The 27,988-nt window shown below is 40.8% G+C and overlaps 2 protein-coding genes across 20 annotated transcripts in view; one reads left to right on the top strand and one right to left on the bottom strand.

Annotated features, from left to right (window-relative positions):
* Positions 1-494, bottom strand: part of FASTKD2 (FAST kinase domains 2) — a 35,136-nt gene extending 34,642 nt beyond the window's left edge. For 3 of the 8 annotated variants that reach the window (XR_010149678.1, XM_054678823.2, XM_054678822.2), the window contains exon 1: positions 162-270. The gene's annotated coding sequence lies outside the window, so the exon portion shown is untranslated. 8 annotated transcript variants of the gene reach the window in all.
* MDH1B (malate dehydrogenase 1B) lies at positions 447-27,988 on the top strand. 12 transcript variants are annotated; one of them, XR_010149839.1, is made up of 13 exons: positions 447-566; positions 4,806-4,918; positions 8,453-8,587; positions 8,784-8,926; positions 10,313-10,809; positions 14,747-14,888; positions 16,622-16,785; positions 19,377-19,516; positions 20,130-20,181; positions 20,434-20,526; positions 24,440-24,768; positions 26,157-26,225; positions 27,305-27,988. XR_010149839.1 is itself a non-coding variant. In XM_001138429.5 (12 exons), exons 1-12 carry the CDS (start codon positions 545-547, stop codon positions 27,331-27,333), a joined length of 1,557 nt encoding a protein of 518 aa, XP_001138429.1. In that variant the 5' UTR covers positions 447-544; the 3' UTR covers positions 27,334-27,988. The 12 variants fall into 12 exon arrangements, 4 of the variants coding, with proteins under 4 accessions (XP_001138429.1, XP_016805859.1, XP_009442384.1 ...); XR_010149836.1 differs by lacking the exon at positions 20,434-20,526; XR_010149835.1 differs by lacking the exon at positions 20,434-20,526 and having other exon boundaries at positions 8,411-8,587.

Here is a 27,988-nt window from a genome sequence, read left to right as displayed (position 1 = left end):
CCAACTTCAAGAGCCTGTCCTTCCGCAGCTGGGCCGCCCAGCATTAACCCACCTCCTTTAAACTTACTTCCAAGACAACTCGTGAGACTCTTCTCCTCGAAGTAAAAAAGTCTAGGATGTGATACGGGCAGCCGCTAAGCCCAAGCTCGTCCTCCACTCACCTTAGAGCACAAGGCTGTGGCTACGTACAGGAGCAGCCATGACAGCTTCCCCGAGAAGCTGCGCTTCTCACGAGATCTTACGGATTCCCTCAAAGGTCAAAAAGCATATGTTCGCGGCTGTAGCTGAAGGACTTACTTGAAGAAAGTTTACCGAGGAGAATGACTAATTTCCCTGCATACAGGAGTGGGGCTCGGGGATACCACAGAGCTTATAAGGGCGATGTTTGATCGTGTATCGCAACGTAACCCATTCAGGTCCTAACTTTAAACACCTAACCTCTGCTGGGCGCCAGACTTTGTAGTGCGCCTGCGCCTTGCCCTTGGCTGCGTGGTTGCCAGGAAACCGCGAAGCCGCGGTCCCTGCCTCTGAGTCTCTCTCGACCATGGCCAAATTCGTCATCGCGGGTGAGTGATTCCCGCGTCCGCCCGCAGATTGCTCAAAACGCCGACAACAGCTCACCTCCCATGGCCGCTTGGCTTGGCAGCCTCTATACGGACCGCTCCATGCTTTGCTATAGATTTATTCAAAGTTATTTACTGGACCGTGACGGTGCGCCAAGCATTGTGGGACACTGGGGATGCAATGGAGGGAAACATATCCCTGCCTTAGAGGAGCTTTCAGTCTCATGGGGCACAGAACATGTACTTTTGATACGGTGTGATTAACGCGATGAAGGAGACCTGCACAGGCCTCTGGGAGCGTAGACTCCTAATCTGGGTTTGGGGGATGAGGGAGAGGTGGACACAAGGAACTGGCTGGGGAAGGTATTACAGGAGCTGAGTTGTGAAGGTGTGAGCTGAGGAGGCTATTCCAGATAAAAGCAGAGAGGCAGGAAGCTTCCTGGCCTAACAGAAGATCTGGATATGTGGGGCGTGACAGGACCTGGGGCTACAACAGGAGCAGGAGCCAGGTCCTTGCATTTCATGTAGGTCAAGCAAAGGTGTTTGAACTGTATCCTGAAAGCAATGAGGAATTATAGAAAAATTTTAAGCAGGAGAGTAGTCTTAATGAGTTTGCATTTTAGGAAGCCTGTCTTGGCAGCAACGGAGAGAATGATTGAAAGTGCTGGTTGACAGCAAGGACTCAACTGAGAAGGCTTTTATTACAACAATCCCTGGTACCTACCTCCTCTCCTCGTAAAGTTTCTTAAAAGAGTAGACTGCTCTTCCATCTCCAGTTCTGCCTTCCAATCAGTCTTGGAAGAAGGCTTCTACTTCTGCTTCCTGACAGAAACTGCTGTCACCAAAGTCACCACTGACTTTTATAGAAGCTGTTTAGTCTTTGACTTATTTGATCTCTTTGATGCATTGAACACAATTGACATCTACCATCCACAGAAGATTTTTTTTTTTTTTTTTTGAGACAGGCTCTCACTTTGTCACCCAGGCTGGATTGCAGTGGTGCAATCGTGGCTCACAGCAGCTTTGACCTCCTGGGCTCAAGCGATCCTCCCACCTCAGCCTCCCAAGTAGCTGGGACTACAGGCATGCACCAGCATGCCCAGCTAATTTTTGTATTTTTGTAGAGATGGGGTTTTGTCATGTTGCCCACGCTGGTCTTGAACTCCTACGCTCAAGTGATTTGCCCACCTTGACCTCCCAAAGTGCCAAGATTACAGGCATGCGCCACCACACCTGGCCCAGAAGAATATTTTTGAACACTGACTAACCACATGGTGGGAAGTCAGTGGAAAACACACAGAGAATGTTGCATGTATGACACTGACAGGGCAGGGTTCTATAGGAACGATAGCAGGGGACCTTACTTAATCAGGTAAGGGTTTCCCAGAGGGAGAGATTTTAAGCAGATACCTGAAAGATGATAATGAATGACCTAACAGAGAAGAGGTAGAAAGGAGGGGAGCAATTTAGGCATGGGTAACTGGGAGTGGGGTTAGAGCAAGGAGAACTAGTTTGGTGACAATTGAGAATATAAAATAAGTATAAAATTGAAATAAGTTTATTAGGACTGAAGCAAATAGTACAAGGAAGAGAATTTCATAAGGCGAGGCTAGAGTTAGATAATGTAGATTCTTTTGAGCCACATTCAGTAGTTTAGACTTTATCCAGAGTACATGAAAGGTTTTTAGAAGGGGAGGAGGGCCTAATCAAATCTGAATTTTATCTGAATGTTACGGCTATAGTGTGGGACAAACAGACTGGATACCAAGAAACCAGTTAGGAGACTAGTGCTATAGTCCAGGAGGGAGTTGATTGTGACCTGGCCTAGAGTGGCAAACAATGGAGATGGAGAGAAATGAATGGATTGGAGAGATATTAGGGAGGCAGAATCTATAGAACTGGATGTCTAATTGACTGGAGGAGGGTAGATAAGGGAGAAAAATGAGTTAAACATTGTTCCCAAGCAGAGGTTTGAATAATTGCAGAGATTAGGAGTCACTGAAAAAAAAAAAAGCGGATGAGTAGGTTTAATACTCTGGATACTCTTACTACTCTTAGATAATTAGGGAGATGGACATAATAAATATAAGCGACTAAGCACATTTAGTAGGGGAATGGTGACAAAATACATCATAGACCTTCTGAGTGTCTATGAGACATTTTGAAGGAGATGGGAAAATACAGGAGGGTGTAGGCATCTAGATAAGGAGATCTGAGCTGGAAATATAGATTGCTACTTGAAGCCAAGGGAATGAAGCAGATTGGCCAAAAAGAATATGTAAGTTATAAAGACAAGATGCTTCTCAGAATGATACCTTTTAATGGGTTGATAAAGGAATGGAAACCTACAAAGGATAGAAAGGAGTGACCATAGAACAGGAGAACTGGGAGAATGCCCCCACTATAGCAGTGTTTCAAAAGCCTGGAAGGGGGCAGTGGTGGCAAATGCTGCCAAGGGTCAACAAGAAAAGGATCGGAAAGTATCTGTTGGATTTAGTGGCATGGAAGTCTTCAGTGACCTTCAAGAGAATTGTGGGGTCTGCTACATTGCAGTGGATGAGAAATAAATGGAAGTGAAGAACTGAGGATGGCAAGTATAGGGAACTCTTTCAAGATATTTTGATCAAAAAGGACATACGAAAGGCAATAGCTAGAGGGGGAGATGAGTTTTTTGTCTCTTAGGACAGGAGAAACATAATGTAATGAGTATATTTAAATATGACAGAAAGGGACTATTAGAAACAGATACAAGACTCTAGAAAGAGAGGATAATTAACTAAGCAAGGTTCCTATGAAGGCAGATGAGGATGGGATTCAGAGCATAAGTGGTGCGATTAGATTAGACAGGAGGTAGGACTCCTTTTCCATTGAAATGAAGAAAGGAGGAAAGGATGAGTCCAAGTACAGACAGGCATGTAGATGTGATGGACGAGGTTGGAGATTTTCCAAACTAATGCCATTTTGTTTTGTTTGGGTTGGTTTTTGTAAAGTAAAAAGCAAAGTTGTCTGTTGTGTTCTGATAATGCAGAGGAATGTTGGGGAGAAGGAAAAGATTTGGAGGAAGAGGAAAAAGCCTGGAATAGTAATTGTGGAGAACAGAAGAGAGTGCTGATAAGGGAAACAGAGGGATCTCCACGCAGGGTTGAGGGCCAATTAAAGCTGATGACCATGAATTTTAAAGGTGCCCTCCGCTTGGTTCTACAATGTTTCTGTAGTGGTGGCTAGCAGGTAGGACCCAGCTACAGAAAAGGCAAGTAATTGAGTTCATCCAGGATAAGGGGCTTTTATCAGGCTCATTTCCCAAAAGGATAGTGGAGAAAGATAATTTAAGACATAGACCAGAAAGTGGTTTGAAGAGATGAACCATAGATTTGAACTAGACAGGGTGGCTGATAGACAGGGGTAGCTTCAGACAGGTTGGTAACTTAGGAGTTAAGTTATCTTAACTGAGGAAGAATGCTACAGAGAGGGCTCTGCATTTTTCCCCATCCCTCCTGCTCTATCAGATGCCCAATTCCATCTGTTGTAGTGGCTTTAACTTCCTGGGTGTTGATGGCTACAAATTGTGTGTCTGAAACCCTTACATGGCACCTGCACCCCTTATATATGTATACATATACATATACATATACATGTACATATACATATATATCCAGCTACTTGCTGATCATATCCACTTAGACACACTACAAATACCTCCAACTGCACTTGACTAAAGTTAAATTTCTCATTCATGATTTTTCTCTAGTTAAGGTCAGCATCATCTGCCCAAGCCGGAAAATAGAAGTTATCCCAGATTCTTCTTTCCCACCCCCACAACTTCCTGACACACATCAAATCCAAAAGTGATTTTACCACCACTCCTCACTTCAAACTTTACCTTTTGGTGGCCATTAGTGAGTAGTTCATTATCAGTACTAATTCATGCTGAATTAGTAGTAGTTAGCAGCCTCCTAGAGGAAGTGAGGTCTAGCATATTACTAGAAAAGAATAAATATTCAGTAGGGTTTTTTTTCTTTCCACATTTTGTTACTTAAGATTCTGACCTCCTATGAAGTTTATTTTATTTGTATTAATCTAATAAACATCAGAAGTTTATGTAATAGCAGTTTATACTGCAACTTTATGTTATCAAATTATATCATAACTATGACTAATTCTGTAATTACATAGCAAATACTTAGAACTACATAATAATTTCTGCATGATGAAAGAAAACATTGCTAATTTGAACTCTTTTAGGTAGAGCAGATTGTCCATATTATGCTAAAACAGAACTTGTGGCAGACTATTTACAAAAGAATCTTCCTGATTTTCGGATACATAAAATCACACAACGTCCTGAGGTTTGGGAGGTAAGAAGCCTTTATAGTTTGTTGAACTCACTCATGCACAAAATGTGTTTTAATTTGATTAAATATTAACTGGTGTATTAGATTGGCTTCTAGGAATGACTGTTCATGTGCTAGTGATATTTGAATACTAGTAAAACAAGTCCCTACTTACCAGTCTCAAAATAATATTTATGTTTTTTCCCTAATACCTAGTAGAACAAATGAGACCCTAATCAATAAGTAGAATAAGTTTGACTGCACCCCCTGAAGAATCCAGGTAGCTTACACTGCACTTGTTAACTTTTCATTCTCCTTGGTATTGATTTCCAATGACTTATTTGGGATACCCTTCTTTGGGACTCTGTTTCCCCAGAAACAGACTTTGAGATGTAGATTTTGGTGAAGGGGCTTTACTGGGAAGTGGTCTTGGGAACAGCATCCTGAAACGGAATGAGGGCGGCAGGATTGGGTAAAGGGAGAAGTTGAAGTTTGACATAGCTGCAACAGAGGGCTCAGCGGATCCCACAGTGAACTCTTGATGGCCTTTCAGAATTATTCCAAACTGAGGCAAGGTAGCTGAGCTTTTGTGCTCCCTCCTCAACCAGCCATCGGATATCAGCTGCCCCTGGGAAGGAACTTAACCTTAGGCAAGGCAATTTGCTTTGGCTGAAGTCAATTCCTAGAGAGAGAATGGAGTCAGACTTTAAGTTATCAGCCTCTAATACACCAGGTGCCTGGGAGAGTGAGTGCCTCATTTGTGAAGGGGGAACCTGGAGTGTACATGACAGCACTGGCTACAGTTCACCTGTTGTGCCTTTTGGATCCACATGCTCCCTATAATCAGTTCACACCATCTTGGAACAGCTCCTCCAGGATTCTGGTTGCCATCTTTCCCTGGGTAAACTTGATAAGAGAAAGGATAGTCAAATGAGCTATAGTCTTCACTGCTCATAGTTTCAGGGCCAAACTGACACTCATCACCTTTTCTCTCCCTCTCTTCTCTACCATCCAGTATAGATTTCCCTCACTCTCTGCCGGTCTGATCTTCAGCTAAGTTATCTCATCTGCTGGGTTGGTAGTGCTTCTGTCACAATAAATGTTGTCTGATTGGCACTGCCCACTGGCCTCTATTATTTCAGGATTTTATCATCTCAATTGCCAGGGAGTTCAGGTGTGTGGCAGCATGTCCTTTAACAGCCTTGGCTACAATCATATGAAAAAATGCTCAACATTACAGGTTATTAGAGAAATGCAAATCAAAACCACAATAAGATTCCATCTCATACCGGTCAGAATGACTATTATTTAAAAGTCAAAAAATAACAGATGCTGGCGAGGTTGTGGAGAAAAAGGAACACTTATAGGCTATTGGTGGAAGCATAGAAAGATAGAAATAACATTCAACCCAGAAATCCCATTACTGTGTATATACCCCTGAAAATATAAATCATTCTTTTATAAAGACACATGCACACATATGTTCATTGCAACACTAGTCACAATAGCAAAGACATGGAATCAACCTAAATGCCTATCAATGATAGACTGGAGAAAGAAAATGTGGTACATATACATCATGAAATACTACACAGCCATGAAAAGGAATGAGATCATGTCCTTTGCAGGGACATGGATGGAGCTGGAGATCATTATCCTTAGCAAAGTAATACAGGAACAGAAAACCAAATACCACATATTCTCACTTAGAAGTGGGGGCTAAATGATAAGAACACGTGGTCACAGGGAGGGAAACAACACACACTGGGGCCTATCGGAGGGTGGAGGGTGGAAGGAGGAAGAGGATCACGAGAAATAACTAATGGGCACTAGGCTGAATACCTGGGTGATGAAATAATTTGTAAAACAAACCCCCATGACACAAATTTACCTATGTAACAAAACTGCACTTGTACCGCTGAACTTAAAATAGAAGTTTAAATAAAGAAAAAAAAAAACAAACAGCCTTGGCCTAGAATGGACAGCCACACTGGGCTCCTCAGTGACACCAGGACCCCTCTCACCAGTGCATTCCTTATCACTTAGGTGCATGTTGTATCCTCCAATCCCTTCCAGAGAACATGGTTGAATGGCGGGCTTTCTAGCCTTCCACAGTACCACGTTCACTAGTTTTTTTTTGTTTTTTGTTTTGTTTTGTTTTTTGAGATGGAGTTTTGCCCTTGTCGCCCAGGCTAGAGTGCAATGGCGCAATCTCGGCTCACTGCAACCTCCGCCTCCCAGGTTCAAGCAATTCTCCTGCCTCAGCCTCCTGAGTAGCTGGGATTATAGGCACCCATCACCACGCCCGGCTAAATTTTGTGTTTTTAGTAGAGATGGAGTTTCACCATGTTGACCAGGCTTGTCTCGAACTCTTGACCTCAGATGTTCCACCCGCCTCGGCCTCCCAAAGTGCTGGGATTATAGGAGTGAGCCACCACACCTGGCATCACTAGTCTTTTGATCCATTCTTCTACCGTCTTCCATGAAGTCTGGCATTTCTATTTTATTTAATTACTCTCTCCAAGTTTCTAAGAGCCAGTCTGGCAACATGTTGTCCCTGTCTTCTGAGGTCCTTGCCAGGGTATACACTCTTGAATTGCCGAAAAGTGATTCATACTAATAAATTCTCCCTTGTCTAACTTCATGTTCCACTCTTGATTCAGCACTGTAAGGGTCCAGTCCTGTACATGCCCTTGCAGCTCCTGCTGGGACATTAACATGCTTTGCAGGGTGCAGAAGGTTTTTTGGGGTAATGTCTCTTTCCTTCATGGGCCCAGTAGTTCACTGGTCTGGCTATGCTGTGCCTAGAGGGACTGTGTTGGAATCCTCATAGCAGCATTGTTTGCTTTAAGTGAGATAAAGGCAGGCAGATCTTCAATATTAGCAAGGAAATTAGTTTCCAGGATTTTATGGGTAAGGTGGCCTCATTACCCATGCCTCCAATGACGTGGTTTTTAAGACTGCTGCTATGTACTTTGCTGATAAAAATGTTTCTGTTTGACTCTACTCAGATCTTGTCATTGGAAGGCCTAGCCTATATAAATCAGATGATGATAATTTAAATTTTTTCTGATAAATATTATCGGAAATCTCCAAATAACTTTTAGCTTATTAATTTAGTCTGAACTACATAAACCACACTCACAGATTTAAAAAAAAGTATCAAATTTTATATGCCCCTAAGACTGGAAATATTGCATGTGTAAAAGAATAAGGGCAAAACTAGTTGAATTTTTTAAAAAATCAGTTGAGTTGGAACATGTGACCTCTCTTTAAGCTAAACACTTGGATTCCAGGTCTCCTCAGCAAAAAGAGCAACTTTCAGTACCTTTATTTGGTCAATTAATTGGAAGAATATGCTTTCTTATCTAATTAATCTGTTACTAACATCACTATTTTCTATATTTACATTTTACTCTTTGAAGATATCTAAATTATATTATGTGTATATAGTGACATTAAAAGCAACCTAGTATTTTAATGTTTGAATTCTAAAGTATTAAATTGAATTCCCAGGCAGATTTAATATATGACTTCACTTGGGATATCATTCAACAGGATTGGCTGAAAGATGTGTGTGAAAAGAATAAGTGGAGTCACAAGAATTCCCCTATTATCTGGAGAGAGCTGTTGGATCATGGAGGAAAGGGTTTGCTTTTGGGAGGATATAATGAGTTCCTGGAGCATGCTCAGGTATATAAGTTAACTTATCTGTTCTAACAATGATAATTCTCTTACATTATTTTATTTTTCAAATACCTTGCTTTCTGAGACATTTTCTCATGTCTCTTTTTATTGTATTTTGACTTTAAACAAAAACTTTCCATTATAGCCAATTTCAACTAGTTATCTATTCTCTGATATTGACTTTTTCTCTCCCAATATTTAGCTTTACTATGATGTCACCTCTAGCATGACGACTGAGCTGATGATGGTAATTGCTCAAGAGAACCTGGGGGCACATATAGAAAAAGAGCAGGAGGAAGAAGCCCTGAAAACTTGCATCAACCCCTTGCAGGTCTGGATCACCAGGTGGGACAGTCAAATCCCAGGATTCATGAGATTTACTTTTTATATTTAGAAAGGACAATGAGATGGGATTAATTTCATGATGGAAGAATACCTGAATGTCAGGTTTGAAATTTGTGTGTATGTATACTTATATGTATACACATATACATATGCCTGTGTGTGTGTGTGTGTTTGTATCCTTCATATAACTCATAAATGAGTTTTATGTTTTACAGACACAAACACAGACACTTGGTCTAAAAACAACTCTATAGCATGGCTGCTTTGCAGAAGCTCACCCTCTCTGACTATTGCTGTCTCCCTCTTTCCCACGTGCTAGAGCTTTCTTTGCCTTTTCTCTATGCACCCACTCCCTCTCTGTAACCCCACTCCCCTCGCCTTGCTCCCTTTTGCTTTTCTCCTTCTCATGTGTGCTCCACTTTGCTCCCAGTCTGGGCACATGCAGTCTTTGTTGTCATATTCTCTCTCTTTCTTTCTCTGCACTGTCTCTCTGTCTTGCTCTCTCTCTCCCTCCCCTTCTCCTTTCCTCACCCCTCAGTTTGTCTTTTGCACTTTCCTGCTCATACGTGCATGTGTATCCTAATATATACTCATTTTTAAAACTGTTATTATGAAATATTTTAAATACAGAAAGGAATTGAGAATGATGTAATAAACATCCATGATCCTATCACCCAGATTTAATAACTATCACATCTTCTTTAGATGTTTCAAAGGATTAAATCAGTACAGATACTGTTGAAACCCCCATTATACACCTCCCCAAACCCACTGTGAATACCAGAAATGCCCGGATGCATTTCTGAACTTCCCGTGGTGGGCATTACAGTTCACAGCTGATAGTCACAGCTGTAGACAACTGCAGAATTGTGGCTACAGATACACCTTACATAGCCTATGTTGATCCCGCCCTCTTTGTAAGGATTTTTCTGTGTAAGAATTTGGAAAAGATAGCCCTTTCCAAAAAAAAAAAAAAGTCATTATTGTGTAGATGAGGTTGTACTTTTTAAAAAAGAGCTATGGCTAACTGAAACTTACATCTTTATCTTTTTAGGAGGAAATATAAACACATAATTACAGTAATATAATAGTTTTTTTATTTTGATTTCTGCATAGGGGGAATTCTGTTTTCTTTGAAAAACCTAATAAACAGGTATATTTCTTATTTGGGGACTGATTTCAGATGGCCAGAGCAAGGGATTGGTAGTGAGAAGTTTTTGTTCTACTTTTGACTTCTAGCCTTAGAATGTCAGTGCAGCTATGTGTGTGCTTATTTAAATATTAAACCGCCCTATTGATGCACATGCAGAAATATCTATTAAGAATAAAGGCTTAAAAGGGACAAAGGATATAACTATTCACAATGCGGCTTTGCATTTTTATCAGTGCCTCTGCTCCTGCCTGCTACAACCTAATTCCCATATTGACGAGTGGCGAAGTGTTTGGGATGCATACAGAAATTAGCATAACTCTATTTGACAACAAGCAGGCGGAAGAACATCTCAAAAGCCTTGTGGTGGAGACCCAAGACCTGGCATCTCCCGTCCTGCGCAGTGTCTCCATCTGCACGAAGGTGGAGGAGGCCTTCCGCCAGGCCCACGTCATTGTGGTGCTGGACGACAGCACCGACAAGGAGGTGTTCACTCTGGAGGACTGCCTCCGAAGCAGGGTGCCTCTCTGCAGGCTCTATGGGTACCTGATAGAGAAAAATGCTCATGAGTCCGTCAGAGTCATCGTGGGAGGGAGAACCTTTGTAAACCTGAAGACAGTTTTACTCATGAGATATGCCCCACGCATTGCACACAACATTATTGCTGTGGCGCTGGGGGTGGAAGGTGAAGCGAAAGCCATACTGGCCAGAAAACTGAAGACAGCTCCTTCATGTGAGTGAATGTCTCTTTATGTTTTTGTTTTTATTTTGAAACAACATGATTTCAGAGCAGCTAGGAAGAACGCTGTCCCCTCTAGGAACATTCTGAGTATCTGGAATAGGAATTATAAAACAGACATAAAGAACTTATTGTGTGATTTGACTACTGTGCAAACATTTTTTTTTATTGGCTTTTGTGTCTGGCTTTTTCCATCATTATAAAAATCAATAAATATTTAATAAGATACAATTTATATTATTCAGGTGATAATGTGACACATCGTATTCCATTTTTCCCATGGTAATAGTCAATTAAGATAACCAGTGTTTTAAAAAAAATCAAAGCTATGTGCAAGTGGCTCTGCCCTACTTCCCACCCGTATGATCTTGAGCCGTCATTTAGTCTTTCAGTGCGTCAGTTTCCTCATCTGTAAAATGAGGACGTTAACAGTGCCTATCTCCTAGAATTGATGTGGGGATTCAATGAGATGTATTCCTAAAGTGCTAAGAAGAGTGTATGGCACATAATAAACATTTCCAAGGATGTTAAACTTATCAATAGGATTATGATATCTGATCGGTTTCTGCTCCTATTAATCTTTGAATGGTAAATATCAGAATCATAGGAAGATGAGAAGATGAGACTAGATCAGAAAATGGATTGTTGTATTTGAAAAGGGAGATAATATTGGACATATTTTAGCTACTTTTGCCCTTAGATGGAGCAGGTGCAACAGTGTCCATTGAGAAGGGAAGGAGATGACAGGCATTCTCTCAAGCAAAATTGGGAAGACAATGAAATGTGAGTCTAGAATGTTCCCAGTCAGGACAATTAGGCTTCAGTGAACCCCTAACATTATAGCCAGAGCTATATTTTCTTTTTTGTTACAATGAAACTGTAAATAATAATTTCCGGTATTCTTGCATACATATCTTTAGTATTTTATCCCCACAGTCACTACAACACTCAACCAAATTGATGCTAAAATTATTCAGAAGGAAATGAAAACTTTTTTCTATTTTATCTCTGTCATCAACCTTATAATTATATGTGTAGACAGCGACTTATCTCAGAAAGTCTATGATACACTCCTGAAAAGTATCAAGAAGAATCTAAAACAAGGTGTATGTGTGGGTGGGGTGTGGGGTTGAGGGGGGTTGGGGGCTTTCAGCCAGAAAGCTGCTGTCTTGTGGGTCTGCTGGTGCCATGACTCTAAGCTCCACTCTACTCAAATCCAATAAGCATGTGAGAAGCAGAAAAAAGAAAAATGGAGGAAAGTTGGTAAAAGGAAAAAGGCATTAGAGGGACAGAGTCCAAGTAGAATTGTCAGTGAGGCAGCAAAGAGACAGCCAGCAATGACCAAAGTTGAGCAAAACATCATGAGAGAGAAAAACCACCAAGGAAATGATTCAGGGATTATTCTAGATGCCAAGAGGGTGGCAAACCTTTTCAGAAAAGCAAGATTCGTGATAACCCCTAAGTTCAGTTCATAAATCACTATTTATCAGACCATGTGTATTGGCTCGTCAGGACTCCTTCTGTTGCAAAAAAGTCAACTCACAGTGACTGAAGTCACCAGGTACCATGGCTCACACCTGTAATTCCAGCTACTTGGGAGGCTGAGGCGGGAGGATCACTTAAGCACAGGAGTTTGAGGCTGCAAGTGAGCCATGAGGCTGCAGTGAGCCTGGCCAACAGAGAAGGACCTTGACTCAAAAAAATACAAAAAGTGATTGAAGTCAAGTAGAGAACTTTTTTCCCCACATAACTGAAAAACACAGGAGGTAGTTCTTATTTCATACATAGCTGGATGCTGGGGCTCAAACGGTGGTGCCAGGACATACCTGTGCTCTCTCTGCTGGCCTATCCCTCTGCTCTGCTCTCTGTGTTGATCTTCTCAGTTCAGCCCTAAAAGGTGGCAGAATGGTCACTGGCATCCCAGACTCACATGCTTGTAGTTTACATACCCCAGGAGAATGAGGGCTTTCTTTCCCAATTGTTTGTGCAAAAAGGAATACAAACTCCTCGTCCAGGCTTGGACCGCATGCCCATCTCTAAATCAATCATCATGGCCAGGGGCAGGGGGTGGGTGGGTGGAATCTGCATCTAATGCCTATAGGTGGACCTAAGGCGTGAGGACAGTCCCACCCGACAGATAGGGACTGACACTGGAGAAGGAGTAGTTATTTAAAGAAGAATCAGGATGCTCTTAATGAAAAAAAAAAAAAAAAAGGAGGAGGGGAAATTCATGCCAAGAGGGAAGAAAGCAGATGTCCACTATCATTCTCTGTAGCATAATTTGGGATGTTTAGAGCTATCAAGGGCCTCAAAGCTGATAAGAAAAATGAAACCCAGCACAATTAAAAGGCTTCTTTAGGCTGTAGGAAGGAAGCCTACCATATGCTTACCTGGCCCAAGAATTATTTTCCCCATGTGGGATCCTATGAGCTCCAAACCCTGACTCCCACCCTCCCCACACTCCTACAACCTGCAGCTGAGGGACCTGGGAGCACATCACTAACTCCCCTGAGAGTTGGGTGGTGGAGGGAGAACTAGCTATTCCTACTGCATGAAACATTCCGATGGGGGCGGGAATCTCACAGGACAAAGGTAGACAGTGATGGTGGGCTACTGAAAATCTGTTTCCTGCTCTCTTCTGCTAGCCTCTCTCTACTATAGAGGCTCAAACAATCATCCCTTTTCTTAGCTTCATTGCAACTAGGAGTGGTTGAGTGATATAGTCTATTTGGGGTCCCCTGGGAAGAATATTTCACTTTTTGAAAAGAGAAAAGGCAAAAGAGGAAGCTTCTACCCCATCCTTTTCCCTATTGCCTGCCCTTGAACACAGCTGTGTTAGGGTAATACTTGAACACAACTGTGTGACAGAGGGTGATAGTTGGAGCTGCTGCAGCCATTTTATGATCATGAGGGGAAGGCCAAGAGAATCACATCTCTGAGCTGCTGAACCAGCACATGTCACTGCCTACCATGAATTACCTGAGAAAAGTAGTCCTTCTAGTTAAGACAAGTCAGTAGGATGTTCTGTTAGTTGAAGACAAAAGCAATCTTATACAGGAGAAGAGGGAAGAAGTTAATCTCCACAGTAAGAAGTGGTATGGACTTAAAAGTGATTAAGTTTTTAGGCAAATAAGTTAAATAAGTAAATAAAATTATTTATTTAAAGTTTTCATACAACATTCCTAGACAGTTAACAATGATAAAATCATATCGAATGCCAATGCCTATTTCTCTCTAACCACTATGGTCTTATTTTACTTCTTAGCATGTATCGCTTTGTATAATAGTTGTTTTCTCATCCACTTCCCACCACCCCTAGAATGTTGTAAGGATTTGGGCTGATTTGTTTTCTTCTAAACCTGGTACCTACAGGTGTCTCACACATAGAATAGAATTCATAACTATTTGTTGACTAAGATGTTGCCCAGGGTTCTCTTACAATATCCTCATTTTGCCAGAGATGAAACCCATCAGAGAGTTAAATGATTTGCCCTAATTTCTATTCTAGTCTAGAACAAGAACTCCTTGTGAAAAACCAAAGCATATTAAAAAGTCCTTTCTCCCTCACCTCTCTTGACCTCTCACTCACTCTCTCTCCACCTCTCTCTCTCTCAATGGTAAGCAAAGTCAGGACAAACACCAGTGAAATAATTTTCAGTAGCAGTTTCTTTCAAGGAACATTTCATTATTTCTTTAATTTAATTATACACGATGCCATTCATAGAACATTATTAGGGACTGCCAAACTATGACAGTTAGGGAGGTGATCCACACAATTTGCACAATTTTAGGAATCATAAACCTAGATTCATTTTATACCAAAAAGACCAATCCTAAAACAAACATGCACACAAACAAAAAATAGGCTTCAGGTAATTTTTTATATTAACATACATTATTATTATTTTTCTAAACTTTCTATTCTTCACAGACATTAAAGACGTGATCATTTGGGGTAATATCAGTGGAAATAATTACGTTGATCTGAGAAAAACAAGGGTGTACAGATATGAGAGTGCCATTTGGGGACCTCTTCATTATTCACGCCCTGTTTTAAACTTGATTTTTGACAGGTACAGTATATTTTGAAGTGAAGCATACTGACAATGTTAAAATAAATGTTTAATGGTTGTAATCTTTTAAATCATCTCATAAATCTTTGTACAAAAATAACTTGCATTGTTCACACTCATATTTGTTCATGCTGTCTACTGAAGAAACAGAAAATTCCACAGAATATCAACTAGGTAATTGATTTGATTTTGAAATTATGAATTTTTATATTTCAGATCCTTCAGTAGTTCATATATTCAAGTAAGGTTATCTCTAAAGCAAGCATGTATAAGGGAATCTTACTTCGTGTAAAGACAGAGCTATCTATCCAGGTTGAAATTAATTGAAACGTTTTCAAGAAAGGAGTTAAGACGATGAGCAGGCACAGGCCAGGCTGGGCATTCTGTGGCAGGAGGCCGAAGCAAGAGGTGGTGAGGAACACAGTCCTAGGACCAAGCCACCCAGGCTGGGATTCTCACTTAGCCACTTAGTAGCTGTGTGACCATCATGTTACCATTTCCACTTTGCAGATGAAAAACTGAGTTACAGAGAGGCTAAGCAGCCTCTCTGTAACTCAGTTTTTCATCTGCAAAGTGGAAATGGTAACATGATAAGGGTCCTCCCTATAGGGTCTTGGGGAAGATGAAATGGATTACTCCCAATAAAGGACTTAGAGCTGTGTCTGTACAATAAGCACTAGCAATTATGATGAGGCAGAGGAGAAGCAGGAAGGAGCACCTCTGAAGCATTTTTTCTAAACTTTGCAGCACTTTCCCAGTTGTAGGATTTTCTTTCCATTGCCCTTTGCTTTCATTTTCTTCCTCAGACCATAGGAGCTTCACCCCTGCCTAGGGATGATGTGTCCCAAGTTCACTATTTTGAAGCATGATTCCTCTGCATTTGCTGCGTGGGCAGGACCAGTGTTGCATAGAGCTGTGTCGTGCAGGGTTAGCAGAAGCTAACCAGCTGGACTATTCTCTGAATTTAGACTTCAGATCATAAAAACATAATTATTTTCCTAATTCTCAACGTGAATCCAGCTTGAACACCCCAATCCAAAAATCAGAAATCTGAAATGCACCAAAAACTGAAACTTTTTGAGCACCAACATGATGCCACAAGTGGAAAATTCTACATTCAGCACCTTTGCTTTCTGATGGTTTAATTTACACAATCTTTGCTTTGTGCACAAAATTATTAAACATGTTGTATAAAATTACCTTCAGGCTATGTGTATAAGGTGTATGTGAAACATAAATGAACTTTGTGTTTAGACCTGAGTTCCATCCTCATGATATTTCATTGTGTATATGCAAATATTCCAAAATCTGGAACACTCTGGTCCTAAGCATTTAGGCTAAGGGATACGCAACCTGTAATTCAATGTTTAATGAAATTATTTTGTTTAATATGTAGGGTGCTACTGGTTCCAAGGTAGAGTCTACACAGGATCAATTCTTTGTAATGAAAATAATGGTTCTTGCCATTTTCAGCCACTTTTCTATGTTCCATATTTATAGTATCATATTTTTAGTTTGACATCTTGGGACTCCTTTCTACTACATTTCACTATTTTTCAATTGACTTTTTATGGGGATCAAAGACACTTGAGGAAAGACACTAGAAATAAAGCTGTATTTCTATTTTGACTGTGGATTAGGTTTCTGATACTTAGTTCCGTTGAGCCAGGGAACATCCTTTTTCTCTTTAATTCCTCTCTCCATTGTAAAATTGTTTCTTTCTCTCCTTACAGTGAGTGGGTAAAAAGAGAATTTGTGGCAATTCTTAAAAACTTGACCAGCACAGGAAGACAATTTGGAGGCATTTTGGCTGCACACAGTATAGCCACTACACTGAAATACTGGTACCATGGCTCACCACCTGGGGAGATTGTATCTTTAGGAATATTGAGTGAAGGTAAATCTGGGTTTTTCATATCTTGTAAAATCTTAAAACCTCTATCTATAACTCGTGCTCCTAATTCTGTGTCCCCACCCATCTAGCTCTTAACATGGTCCATTAGCTGCCTGGACTTTTACAATTTCATAATCATTCATTCATTCAATTATTCATTCAGAAAGTCAACAATATTTTGTATGGATGCATTGGAAATACACATAGGAGTTAAGACCTGGCCTCTGCCTTCAGGAAACCTACGGTGGAATAAACAAGAGCCAGATACATAAACAAAATCATGTTGTTAGGTTTTCCTAGCAATAGATAAAGGGAAAGCAAGGTCAATTCTAGGCAGGAAGCAGGTGGAACCAGGACAGGCTTCGTAAAGAAGGTGACACTACAGTAAGCCTAAAGTATGAGGAGCGTTGACCTGGAAGACAAGTGTGGAAAGAACACTGGGCACAGGGAACCATAGGAGCACAGACACAAAGGCAGGATAGAGAGAGGCACTTCAGGACCCAGATCTCAGGGTACCAGGCAGCGCTGGGAATGTGGAAAGGTTGCTCTCCATCCACGAATACTGCATATAAACTTTTACAGCCCTAGTGTTTTAATCCGCTAAAAACTATGCAGAAGAATTCTACATTTTTGTTTGTTTGCTTGAGATGGAGTCTTGCTGTGACGCTCAGGCTGGGGTGCAATGGCACCATCTCAGCTCACTGCAACCCCCGCCTTCTGGGTTCAAGTGATTCTCCTGCCCCAGCCTCCCGAGTAGCTGGGACCACAGGTGCACGCCACTACGCCCAGCTAATTTTTGTATTTTTAGTAGAGATGGGGTTTCACCATGTTGGCCAGAATGGTCTCGATCTCCTGACCTTGTGATCTGCCTGCCTTGGCCTCCCAAAGTGCTGGGGTTACAGGCCTGAGCCACCACGCCCGGCTGACTTCTACCATTTTTACAAAACAGGAAAGAGAATAGCTGCTGTTCTGTCATCTGTAAGGTCTATCTGAAGCATCTCTTCCCTTTGGGTTCTACTTTCTCCCTTAGCAAGCTAATTCACTCCCAGAGCTGCAGACCTGGACCTCTCTGCCGAGCTCTAGCTTCTGAAACATTGTCACCTGGATGTCATGTCATCACTTCCATCCAACATATACCAGACTGAATGTACTGTCATCCTTCCCAATTGGTTCCATCTCTTGTATTCTTTATGTTATAAGTAGAACCACCATCTTCCCTATTGTTTCAGTGATGCCAGTACAGGTTAAGGAAATCTCCCCAAATCCCCCATGTCAGAATTAATCTCTGTCTCTCCTCTGTATCCCCACATAGCATTTTGTTCGCCTATCACGGAGAATATTATAGTGTGCCTGTTTTTGATAGTATGATTAGTTGCATTGTCCCCTTCCTTGTGGCACCCTGAGGGCAAAGGCTTTTTCTGGGCCACCTCTTTGCTTCTTCACAGGAGAAGCATTTTATATGGTAGACACTCAATCAATCGTGTTCAATTGAAGTTAAGGTGCATGAACATTGCCATAGTGTGAATTCAGATCAGCAAATTATCTCCTTAGGGAAATAGGCACTTAAAACCTTACCTTTATTTGTAGAAAGAAAGTTTAATTAATCTCTGTAGGAATTATATTCAAAAATAAACAATGCAGTACTTGGGGGAGGAGGGTGAATGATCATTGTCTGTCTCTCTGAAACCATACCAAATAGGTAAACCCTCAGACCTTGTCTGCCCATAAGGCTAGCTCTTCACAGAGTAAACAAAATACAGCATTACTTGAGGACCTGGGAAGCCCTCTAAGGAAAAGTCTTTTAGATCTTGGTTTCTTGAATGTCCTCAATGTTTTGTTGTTGTTGTTGTTGTTGTTTGTTTTTTTGCCCTGGTGATATTTTTGTTGTCTAGTATGGCAGAAATAATTTTCTTATGTGATTGAGGCACCAGAAACGGGGACAATTTTGTCTGAATGGTGCTCAGTTAGTAATAAATATGGTCAATCTTTTTATTTAGAGCACATCCAAATATAAGTATTTCTGTATCTTAAAGAAATTAAATGTGTTATTAAATGAAGGATGGCTTCTGCTTAAGACATAGAAATATGTAAAGGAAATCATCCCCCATGAGGCAAACACACACCAAAACACATGGCAAACTGGGGGCTGCAAAGGAATAACCAAATTTCCTGCCTCCCCTCCTTTCCCTTCCCAATTCTTCATACTCTGGCTGTGTGAGTGCCGTAGCAGGTGAGAAGAGTGGAAGGCCAGATGGACAAATGACTTAGGCTCATGGGCTGCATAGGGGTCCAGGGAGAAGCCATGCAGACAGACAAAAAGAATACAGACAGGGTTCAAAAGAGAAAGACTGCATTAGCCTCTGGATGTCAGATAAATACAGATGGCAGAATTGTTAGAACTTGGATAGTCACTCAGTCAATCCTTCTAGAGGGAGTGTTTCAGTCCTCTTTGGAGAAGAGTTCCGAGAAATTTAATTCCATCATTATCATTAAAAATCCTATACTATGTCTGTCCTTTTCTACAATGCTTAACAGAAAAGGTGCATGTTTCTAAGTTCTGCTGCATTGCTTTGCTTTGTGTTTGCTCACTGCAGGCCAGTTTGGTATTCCGAAAGGGATCGTCTTTTCTATGCCTGTGAAATTTGAGAATGGAACTTGGGTGGTTCTTACAGATCTCAAAGATGTTGAAATAAGTGAACAAATGATGACCCGAATGACAAGTGATCTAATTCAGGTAATGTCAGAATAGATGCAAGGGGACTGACCTTGATAATGACCTTAAACTGATTCTCCTAGGCCAAGGCATACATTGGTTTTTCTATGGATTCAAATTTTTTTTTAATTCTTAAAAATAATGAGATAATAAAAGTTTGAAAAAAATCAGTGAAGGAACACTACTCATTTAGTTATACAATTTCTGGTATGTTAAAAATATTTGTTCGTTATTTAAAAATGAAGAATCAAGGTGTTTTTCTATTAAAGAATAGTTAAGTTGCCGGGTGCAGTGGCTCATGCCTGTAATACTTTGGGAGGTCGAGGTGGGTGGATCACCTGAGGTCGGGAGTTTGCGACCAGCCTGACCAACATGGAGAAACCCTGTCTCTATTAAAAATAGAAAAATTAACTGGGCATGGTGGCACATGCCTGTAATCCCAGCTACTCGGGAGGCTGAGGCAGGAGAATCGCTTGAACCAAGAAGGGAGAGGTTGTGGTGAGCTGAGATTGCGCCACTGCACTCCAGCCTGGGCAACAAGAGTGAAACTCTGTCTCAAAAAAAAAAAAAAAAAGAAGAAGAATTAAGTTAGGAATTGTGGTCCTTTAATTCTGTGATTATAAAATTTCAACAGGAGAAACTTGTTGCACTTGGAGACAAGATACATTTTCAGCCATACCAATCAGGTAAGCTCTTAGACGTGATGTTTTATTGGACTGCTATTAAAAGAGTATTAAAATATTTGTTATAACTGAATCACTGTTAATATGAATAACTCTCATTTATATTTTGTCATTTCTAAACTAATGACAAAATTAACTGTTAAGTTCAATGTGTCCTTTGAAATAAAACATCTCATAAGAATGTTAAAGAAAACACAACTTATGAACACTATGATCTTATAAATGTTGTAGGTAACATATTTATTAATTTCCTAGGACTACCATAACAAATTACCACAAAGTGGATGGCTTAAAAACAACAGAAATTTACTTGTTCACAGCTCAGGAGACTAGAAGACCTGATGTGAGGTATCAGCAGGGCCACATTCTCTCTGAAGGCTTGAGAAAGAATTCCTTCTTGCTTTTTCTAGCTTTGGGTTGCACTGCTTGCATTCCTGGCTTGTTGCTGCATCACTCCAACCTGTGCTTCCCTCTTCACATGTCCATCTTTCCTCTGTGTGTGTCTGTGTTTCTAAGTCTCTCTTTCTCTCTCTTTATAAGGATACCAGTCATTGCATTCAAGACCTGCCCTAAACCAGTCTGAACCCATCTTAAATTGATTATATCCACCAAGACTCCATTTCCCATAAGATCACATTCATAGGTACCAGGCGTTAGGACTTCAACATATATATATATATATATATATATTATTTATTTATTTATTTATTTATTTATTTATTTTTTTAGACAGAGTCTTGCTCTGTTGCCCAGATTGAAGTGCAGTGGTGCCATCTCAGCTCACCACAAGCCCCGCCTCCCAGGTACGAGCGATTCTCCTGTCTCAGCCTCCTGAGTAGCTGGAACTACAGGTGCACACCACCATGCCTGGCTAATTTTTGTATTTTTAGTAGAGACGAGGTTTCACTGTGTTGGCCAGGCTGGTCTCAAACTGCTGACCTCGTGATCCACCCACTTCAGCCTCCCAAAGTGATGAGATTACAGGCATGAGCCACCATGCCTGGCCAACTTCAGCATATCTTTTTGGAAACACAATTCAACTCACAACACCAGATTTTTAGATAACTTTATTAAAAGCCAACGAATTTCAATAACCTTATTTTTCTTATTGGTATTTTCTCCACTCATAAGAAATAGGGGAGGGCTGACATCTTTTCTTTGCCTTAAAGATGATCTCATCTTAGGTATGGATATATACATGTAGAAATAAATCAATTTATTTATGCAAAGGGCTTTAGTCAAGTGTCTTTTGTAGCCCAATATTCCTTCCTTCTGCTAATGTGTGTGCAGTACCAACTATAAGCCAGTGCTAGGAGCTGGAAATACAGAGGTGAATGAGATAGACCTGATCTTTCCCTCTGGGAACCTGCAGTCCATCAAGAGGCTGGCCACACATTATATAGACGACTGCAACTGTGGTGCATGGGAGGAGTAAATGTTGGCTGCTGTGCTGTCAGAGCTCATGCCTGCGGATAGAAGGGAAGAACCTGAAGCAGGAAAGTACATATCAACTTGTTTGGAAAAACTGTGGAAAAGCTCATGTGGCCAAAGCCAGAAGAGATGGAGCTGAGAGATACAGCCATGAGGAGTAGATGTGAGAGCTACAGAAGATTTCTAGATGGAGAGAACCTGGTCAGTTGTGGAATTAGTTTGAAAAACATCCTGGAATAAGGCAAGGCTGTTTGCAGAAAGACTGGTATTGAGGGGCAGTGCATATAGCCAAGACCAGAGGCAGTAGAAATTTGAGAGATATTTAGGAGGTGGAAATATCAAGACTTGCTGATGAATCTGATTGGCTTTGGTGAATCCCAGGGTTCTTCTGGCTGAGCAACTGGGCAGATTTACTATTGATAAGGGGAAAATGGTAAAAGAATGAGAGAGAGAGAGAAAATATGAGAATGTGGGAGGGGTGTGTGTGTGCATGCACGCCTGTGGGTGGAAGAGGAAGAAGCATGGTGCCAGATTAGAAAAAGCATGAGTTTCATTTCTTACATTTTGATTCTGAAATACCTGTGTGATATCTAAAATGGAAATGTCACATGGAGAACTGCATACTTCCTGGAGCTCAGAAACATCTGGACTACAGTTGCCAAATGGGGAGTTGTTGCCTCATAAATAGAAATGAAGCTATCAGTATGGTGGAGATTGTCTAGAGAGAAGGTAAGAGAAAAAAGCCTGGAGGAACTTAGCCTGTCATGGTTAAGTAGAACAGGAGCAACTGACAGAGGACCATGAGAAAGGGGTGGTCAGAGAGTCAGGATAAGTCCCTGGAATCTGATGATGTAAAAGACCTGAAGGCAGAGGGTGTTTCAAGAACAAGGACTGTTCTACACTGTCAGATGCTACTGGTGTGTCAGATAAAATGATACCTGAAAAATACCCAATGGATGTATGACAAAGGTCATTTGTGACTTTAATGAGAGCAATTTTGTGCAATGGAGAGGGCAGAAATGAGACCAGAGTAGAAAGCTTCCTGAGCTGCAACATTAAACGCAGAGTCCCTACTTAGTAGGCCCAAGTCAATAAATTCAGCCTGATCCAACTCTGTGTTCCTTCAACTATTATCCCATACCCTTAATATCCATTCCCATACCTGTTCTCCAGATTTCTGTTTATATAAATTAGAGACATCGGCTGGGCGTGGTGGCTCACACCTGTAATCCCAGCACTTTGGGAGGCCGAGGTGGGCAGATCACAAAGTCAGGAGATCGAGACCATCCTGGCTAACATGGTGAAACCCCGTCTCTACTAAAAATACAAAAACAAAATTAGCCAGGCATGGTGGCAGGCACCTGTAGTCCCAGCTACTTGGGAGGCTGAGGCAGGAGAATGGCGTGAACCCAGGAGGTGGAGCTTGAGCTGAGATTGCACCACTGCACTCCAGCCTGGATGACAGAATGAGACTCTGTCTCAAAAAAAAAAAAAAAAAAAATAGAGACATCAAGCAGCTCTTTTTGAGTGTAGCACACTTCTTCATGGGTCATACTCTCAACCTCACCTCTAGAGGCCCACCAAGACTTTAGTCTAGTTATAGGTCTAGAAGCAAACAAGGGTGTTAGGGGTGGCTACTGAGGAGAATCAACATTTTTCCTGGCAACTGCCTCAGGGGAGGCCGTCACTCTTGCCTCAGGCAGCACAGGGTTTATCTCCTCAGACAAAGGTGGAAAGGCTGATGACAGCATGGGTCAGGGAGGGGATGTTGCCACTACTGGGTATGGGGAAGCTGTTTCGTCTGGCAAAAAAGGTTCATCAGAGTTTACAAACTCAGTGTCCCCAGCTTCATCAGGGTTCTCCCACACGTCTCCATTCCAAGTTGCAGCATCCCATTCTTTTCCAATTAGTGCCCTCACTTTAACAGGAGACACCTGGCAAGGCTGTGCATACACTTTTCGTTGCAGTTCAGCCACTCACATAATAAGAGCTTGTGTCTGTTTTTCCACAATTTCAGCTCTTTCTCTATAGGAGATAAGACTCACTCAGGGCAATCTTTGCAGATTTGAGGCTCAGTATCTGCCAGGAGACAGAATCTCCGAGTTCATCATTTTCTTTCATCACTTTGTCCACTGAACTTAGGAGCAGCTAACCAGCTTCATTATGTTCCTTTGTTCACCACATATGGTCAAAGATATTATGTATAGAGTCACTAAACTCCCTGCCTCTCATGGGCAGTGAATCAGGAGTGTCAAATGCATTTATTTTGCATAACTCATTAAACAGTTCATGCCAAGGAGTATCAGTGTTCTCCATACTATTAAAAGTAGAGTCCTTAGGTCCTTAGCATTTGGAGGTCGAATCATACTAAGCAGCCAACTCCAGAAACCTGAAAACCAACAAAAGAACTCCATCCTTAATATTTTGTTTCTCTAGAACCACTCCTGGTACCAAAATCTGTATAGTCAAGGTTCCGTAGAGGGACAGAACTAATAGGATACTTATGTATAAATAAAGGGGAATTTATTGAGTATTAAGTTACACAATCACAGGGTCCCACAATGGGCTGTCCACAAGCTTGAGGAGCAAGGAGAGCCAGTCTGAGTCTCAAAATTGAAAAACTTGGAGTCCAATGTTTGAGGGCAGGAAGCATCCAGCATGGGAGAAAAATGTAGGCTAGGAGGCTAGGCAATTCTCACCTTTTCACATTTTTCTTCCTGCTTTATATTTGCTGGCAGCTGATTAGATTGTGCCCACCAGATTAAGGGTGGGTCTGTCTTCCCCAGCCCAGTGACTCAAATGGTAATTTCCTTTGGCAACACCCTCACAGACACACCCAGGATCAATACTTTGCATCCTTCAATCCAATCAAGTTGGCACTCGGTATTAACCATCACAATTAGAAAAAGATAAGTATTATTTCATGTATTTTTTTGTTTCATTAATATGTACACAAATATGCACATTGGACTATAATGTAAAATGTGTCTTTTATTGTGGGTCATAGTCACTGAAGTTTGAAAAACATTGACTCAGCACATCTCATGACCTAGTTAGGTTGTTGGTTATATTCTAAATCCAGCATGTTTTATTTAATTTTGATTTCAGGACATAAAGATCTGGTCCCTGATGAAGAAAAAAATCTAGTTATGTCAGATGGTAAGTCAGTGGGGTTATAAACAATGTCTATATTGCTAATAGTCATGACTCATATTGTCCAGTTGTTAGAGAATAATGTTATGGTCTAGCGACCAAAGCAAGTTTTAAATAACTGCTTCTTTTCATATGCTTCACAAACACTTTGAAATGGGCATAAAAATGTCAACTTTTTTTTAAAAAGCACTAAAACTGCTTCCTTGTCATATTCACCTCAAACTCTCCCAAAATACTCTAACTTCAGCTCCAGTCCCTTGTATCTCTTGCTTCTCACCTTTCCCTTTTCTTCTCAATTCTCTATTATGAAGCCCAAAATAACCAATAGGGCAAGACAGCATCTTCCTCAGAACACAGGTGAGAGGAAAAGACTGAGAGAACCAAGTTAGAATTCTCCTTAACAGGGAAAATCTGGGAATTTTTGTCTCGTTATGTGTATATATATCTCATCATATATATAATTTATAATGTATTACATAAATACACATATGCTGTTGACCCTTGAACAGCATGGGTTTGAACTGTGCAGGTCCACTTATGCAGATTTTCTTCCACCTCTGCCATCCCTAAGACAGCAAGACCAATGCCTCCTCTTCCTCCTGCTCCTCCCCAGCCTAGTCAACATAAAGAAAATGAGGATAAAGAACCTTATGATGATCCATTTCCACTTAATGAATAGTAAATATATTTTCTCTTCCTTATGATTTTCTTAATAACATTTTCTTTTCTCTAGCTCACTTTATTGTTAGAATGCAGTATGTGATACACATAACATACAAAATATATGTTAATCAACTGTTATTGGCAAGACTTCTGGTCAACAGTGGGCTATTAGTTAAGTTTTGAGGGAGTCAAAAGTTACGTGTAGATTACTGATCACAGAGAGGAATGGTGTCCGTAACCTCCACATTGTTCAGGGGTCAACTGTATACATATAATGTGAGTGCTTGCAAATATTTATGTAGAGAATTGTATTTTTTCTAAAGCTGCCTATACAAACCATATATCAAAAAAATAATAATTTAGTCTGTTTCCATTTTTACGGCTTCATCTGAAACTATCTATTTAGAAGGAAGCTAGCAATCATTGAGAAGTTGCCCAGTGGTTTATGGGGGCCAGGGAAGGAGGCTTCATAGGGATGTTGGTAGAAAGATGCTATACTGAGCAGTTGACTGAACATCTGCTTGTTCATATTGTCCACTCAGGACATACATAAGTCATCATCAATGGTTGAGACTTTATATAACAGTGGTCTAGCATCTTGTAACTCCTAGGAGAGCAATGCATTCAGAGAAACCTCAGAGTGGAAGGAACAAGATAGAAGAAAATGGAAATAACTGCAAAAATTATTGCGCTTTACATACTAAAAACTATTCTTTTAACTCTATTTGCAGCAGCAGATTTTCCAAATGAGATTCCTCAAACCACCTTTGAAAAGCCACAGAGTCTTGAGTTCCTAAATGGTAGGTGGTAGACAAAACATTAACTAGTATTTTCTTATTCTACAAGTGGAACTGGGTAATAGAGGATCAAATTTCCTTGCAATACTATTCTTGTCAAACCCTCCCCACTTCCCACATTCCCCAGGGACCCAGCCTTGGTTGCTTACTCTCCTGGATCCCAGCTTCCCACTTTTTTTTTTTTAAGACAGGGTCTGCTCTGTTGCCCAGGCTGAAGTGCAGTGGTGCGGTTACAGCTCACTGCAACCTCAGCCTCCTAGATTTGTGCCCCTCCCAACTCAGCCCCTGAAGTAGCTGGGACCACAGGCATGCATCACCACTCCCAACTAATTTTTAATTTTTTTTGTAGATCTAGGGTCTCACAATGTTGCCCAGGGTGGTCTCAAACTCCTGGGCCCAAGTGACCATCCACTTTGGCCTTCCAAAGTGCTAGAATTACAGGCGTGAGCCACTGTGCCTGGCCTGCTTCCCACTTTTGCAACCAAATCCTTAAATCCTTCATTAAATCCTTCCCTCAAGATGAATAAGTAAGGAAATTGACACAAGTAATCTGCATGTCCAGATTTCCCAAGTATATAACTGAGTTGAAAACAAAGCTGACGTAGATTTCTTTGTAGTTGACCAATCAGGATATTCACCCAAGCCCCCACCCTTTTATTTAAATGTCCAATAAAATGAACAAAATTTCATGCACCTTTCATTCTGAAATGTATGGTATGATGGACTTAGGAATGGGGCTAATCAGGGGGAATTAAAATTGGTGCATAGAGGAGCAGCAAAGTCAAGAGCAGAAATGGAGCTGACAACATAGCTGCATACATAATTTGGAATGAAAAGCAAGGTGACAGGAGAGAGCACATAAAAATAGCTTGTGGCCAGGGAAGAGGCCACAATTAGTTTTGCTATATGAAAATACCTAACTATGATCTCTTTATTTCCCCATAGAATCACTCTCACACATGCACTTTCTCAGCTATTGAATCATGAATACAGGAATCCAGCAAACAAAAAAGCGAATAATAACATATGCTACTAACATATTTTGGAAATAGTTATGTCTTTTCATTCTTTTCCTTTTACAGACTTTGAAGGCAAAACCGTGGAATCCTAACAGATCAAATTGGATGAAATATATAATTACTTGATAGCACAATAAACATAGAAAGAATTTATATGAATGTCTATATTTAAGGAAGAATAATTTGAAAGATTTATGTCAGTCTTAGATAATACCATGCAAGGCAATTAAATCACTGTGACAGCACAGAGGTCAGAGTTCCATCATTTTGCATTACTTGTATCCACTCATGTTTGTTTCATAATAATTGCATTTTCTTAGAACTATTTTGGTGTCAAATGCTATTTTTTATATTACATTAAAATAGAGTTGTCAGTCATTGCATCTGCCCATACATCTTCTGAGAGAACCTGCTTCCTTCCATCAGCCATACCTAAGACCTGCACCTAAGTGGCCATGTTTGCTCAAATGTCCTCATCACCTTGGCCTCAACTAATTAGGCCAAACAGATGTACTTCACTCAAGGAGAACCAATCATATTTTCTCTCTGTCTCTCAAAAAAAAATTGAACTGAGACCAGTGAGTAAGTTGGTGTCTGGGTCAGGTTAATGGTGGTGAACTATGTGCCTGTGAGCTCTTCAGAGCTGGTTGGGTTCACCACCTTCATAAGACCTGCCTCTGTACCATTTTTCCTTGAGTGTGCTTTGTATAAAGGTCTGTACAATAAATCACACTTTTTTAAAGCTTA

This window comes from Pan troglodytes, chromosome 13, assembly GCF_028858775.2.
Source record: "Pan troglodytes isolate AG18354 chromosome 13, NHGRI_mPanTro3-v2.0_pri, whole genome shotgun sequence".
NCBI classification, from domain to species: Eukaryota; Metazoa; Chordata; class Mammalia; order Primates; family Hominidae; genus Pan; species Pan troglodytes.
The sequence above is the reverse complement of the archived record's forward strand: the minus strand, read 5'-3'. Positions and strand labels throughout refer to the sequence as shown.

Excerpts from the sequence above, each read along its gene's own strand:
- MDH1B (XM_016950370.3), top strand. The coding sequence starts at position 545 with ATGGCCAAATTCGTCATCGCGG. Across the intron at positions 567-4,805 it reads GGCCAAATTCGTCATCGCGG|GTAGAGCAGATTGTCCATAT; the intron begins GTGAGTGATTCC and ends GAACTCTTTTAG. Across the intron at positions 16,786-19,376 it reads TTTAGGAATATTGAGTGAAG|GCCAGTTTGGTATTCCGAAA; the intron begins GTAAATCTGGGT and ends TGCTCACTGCAG.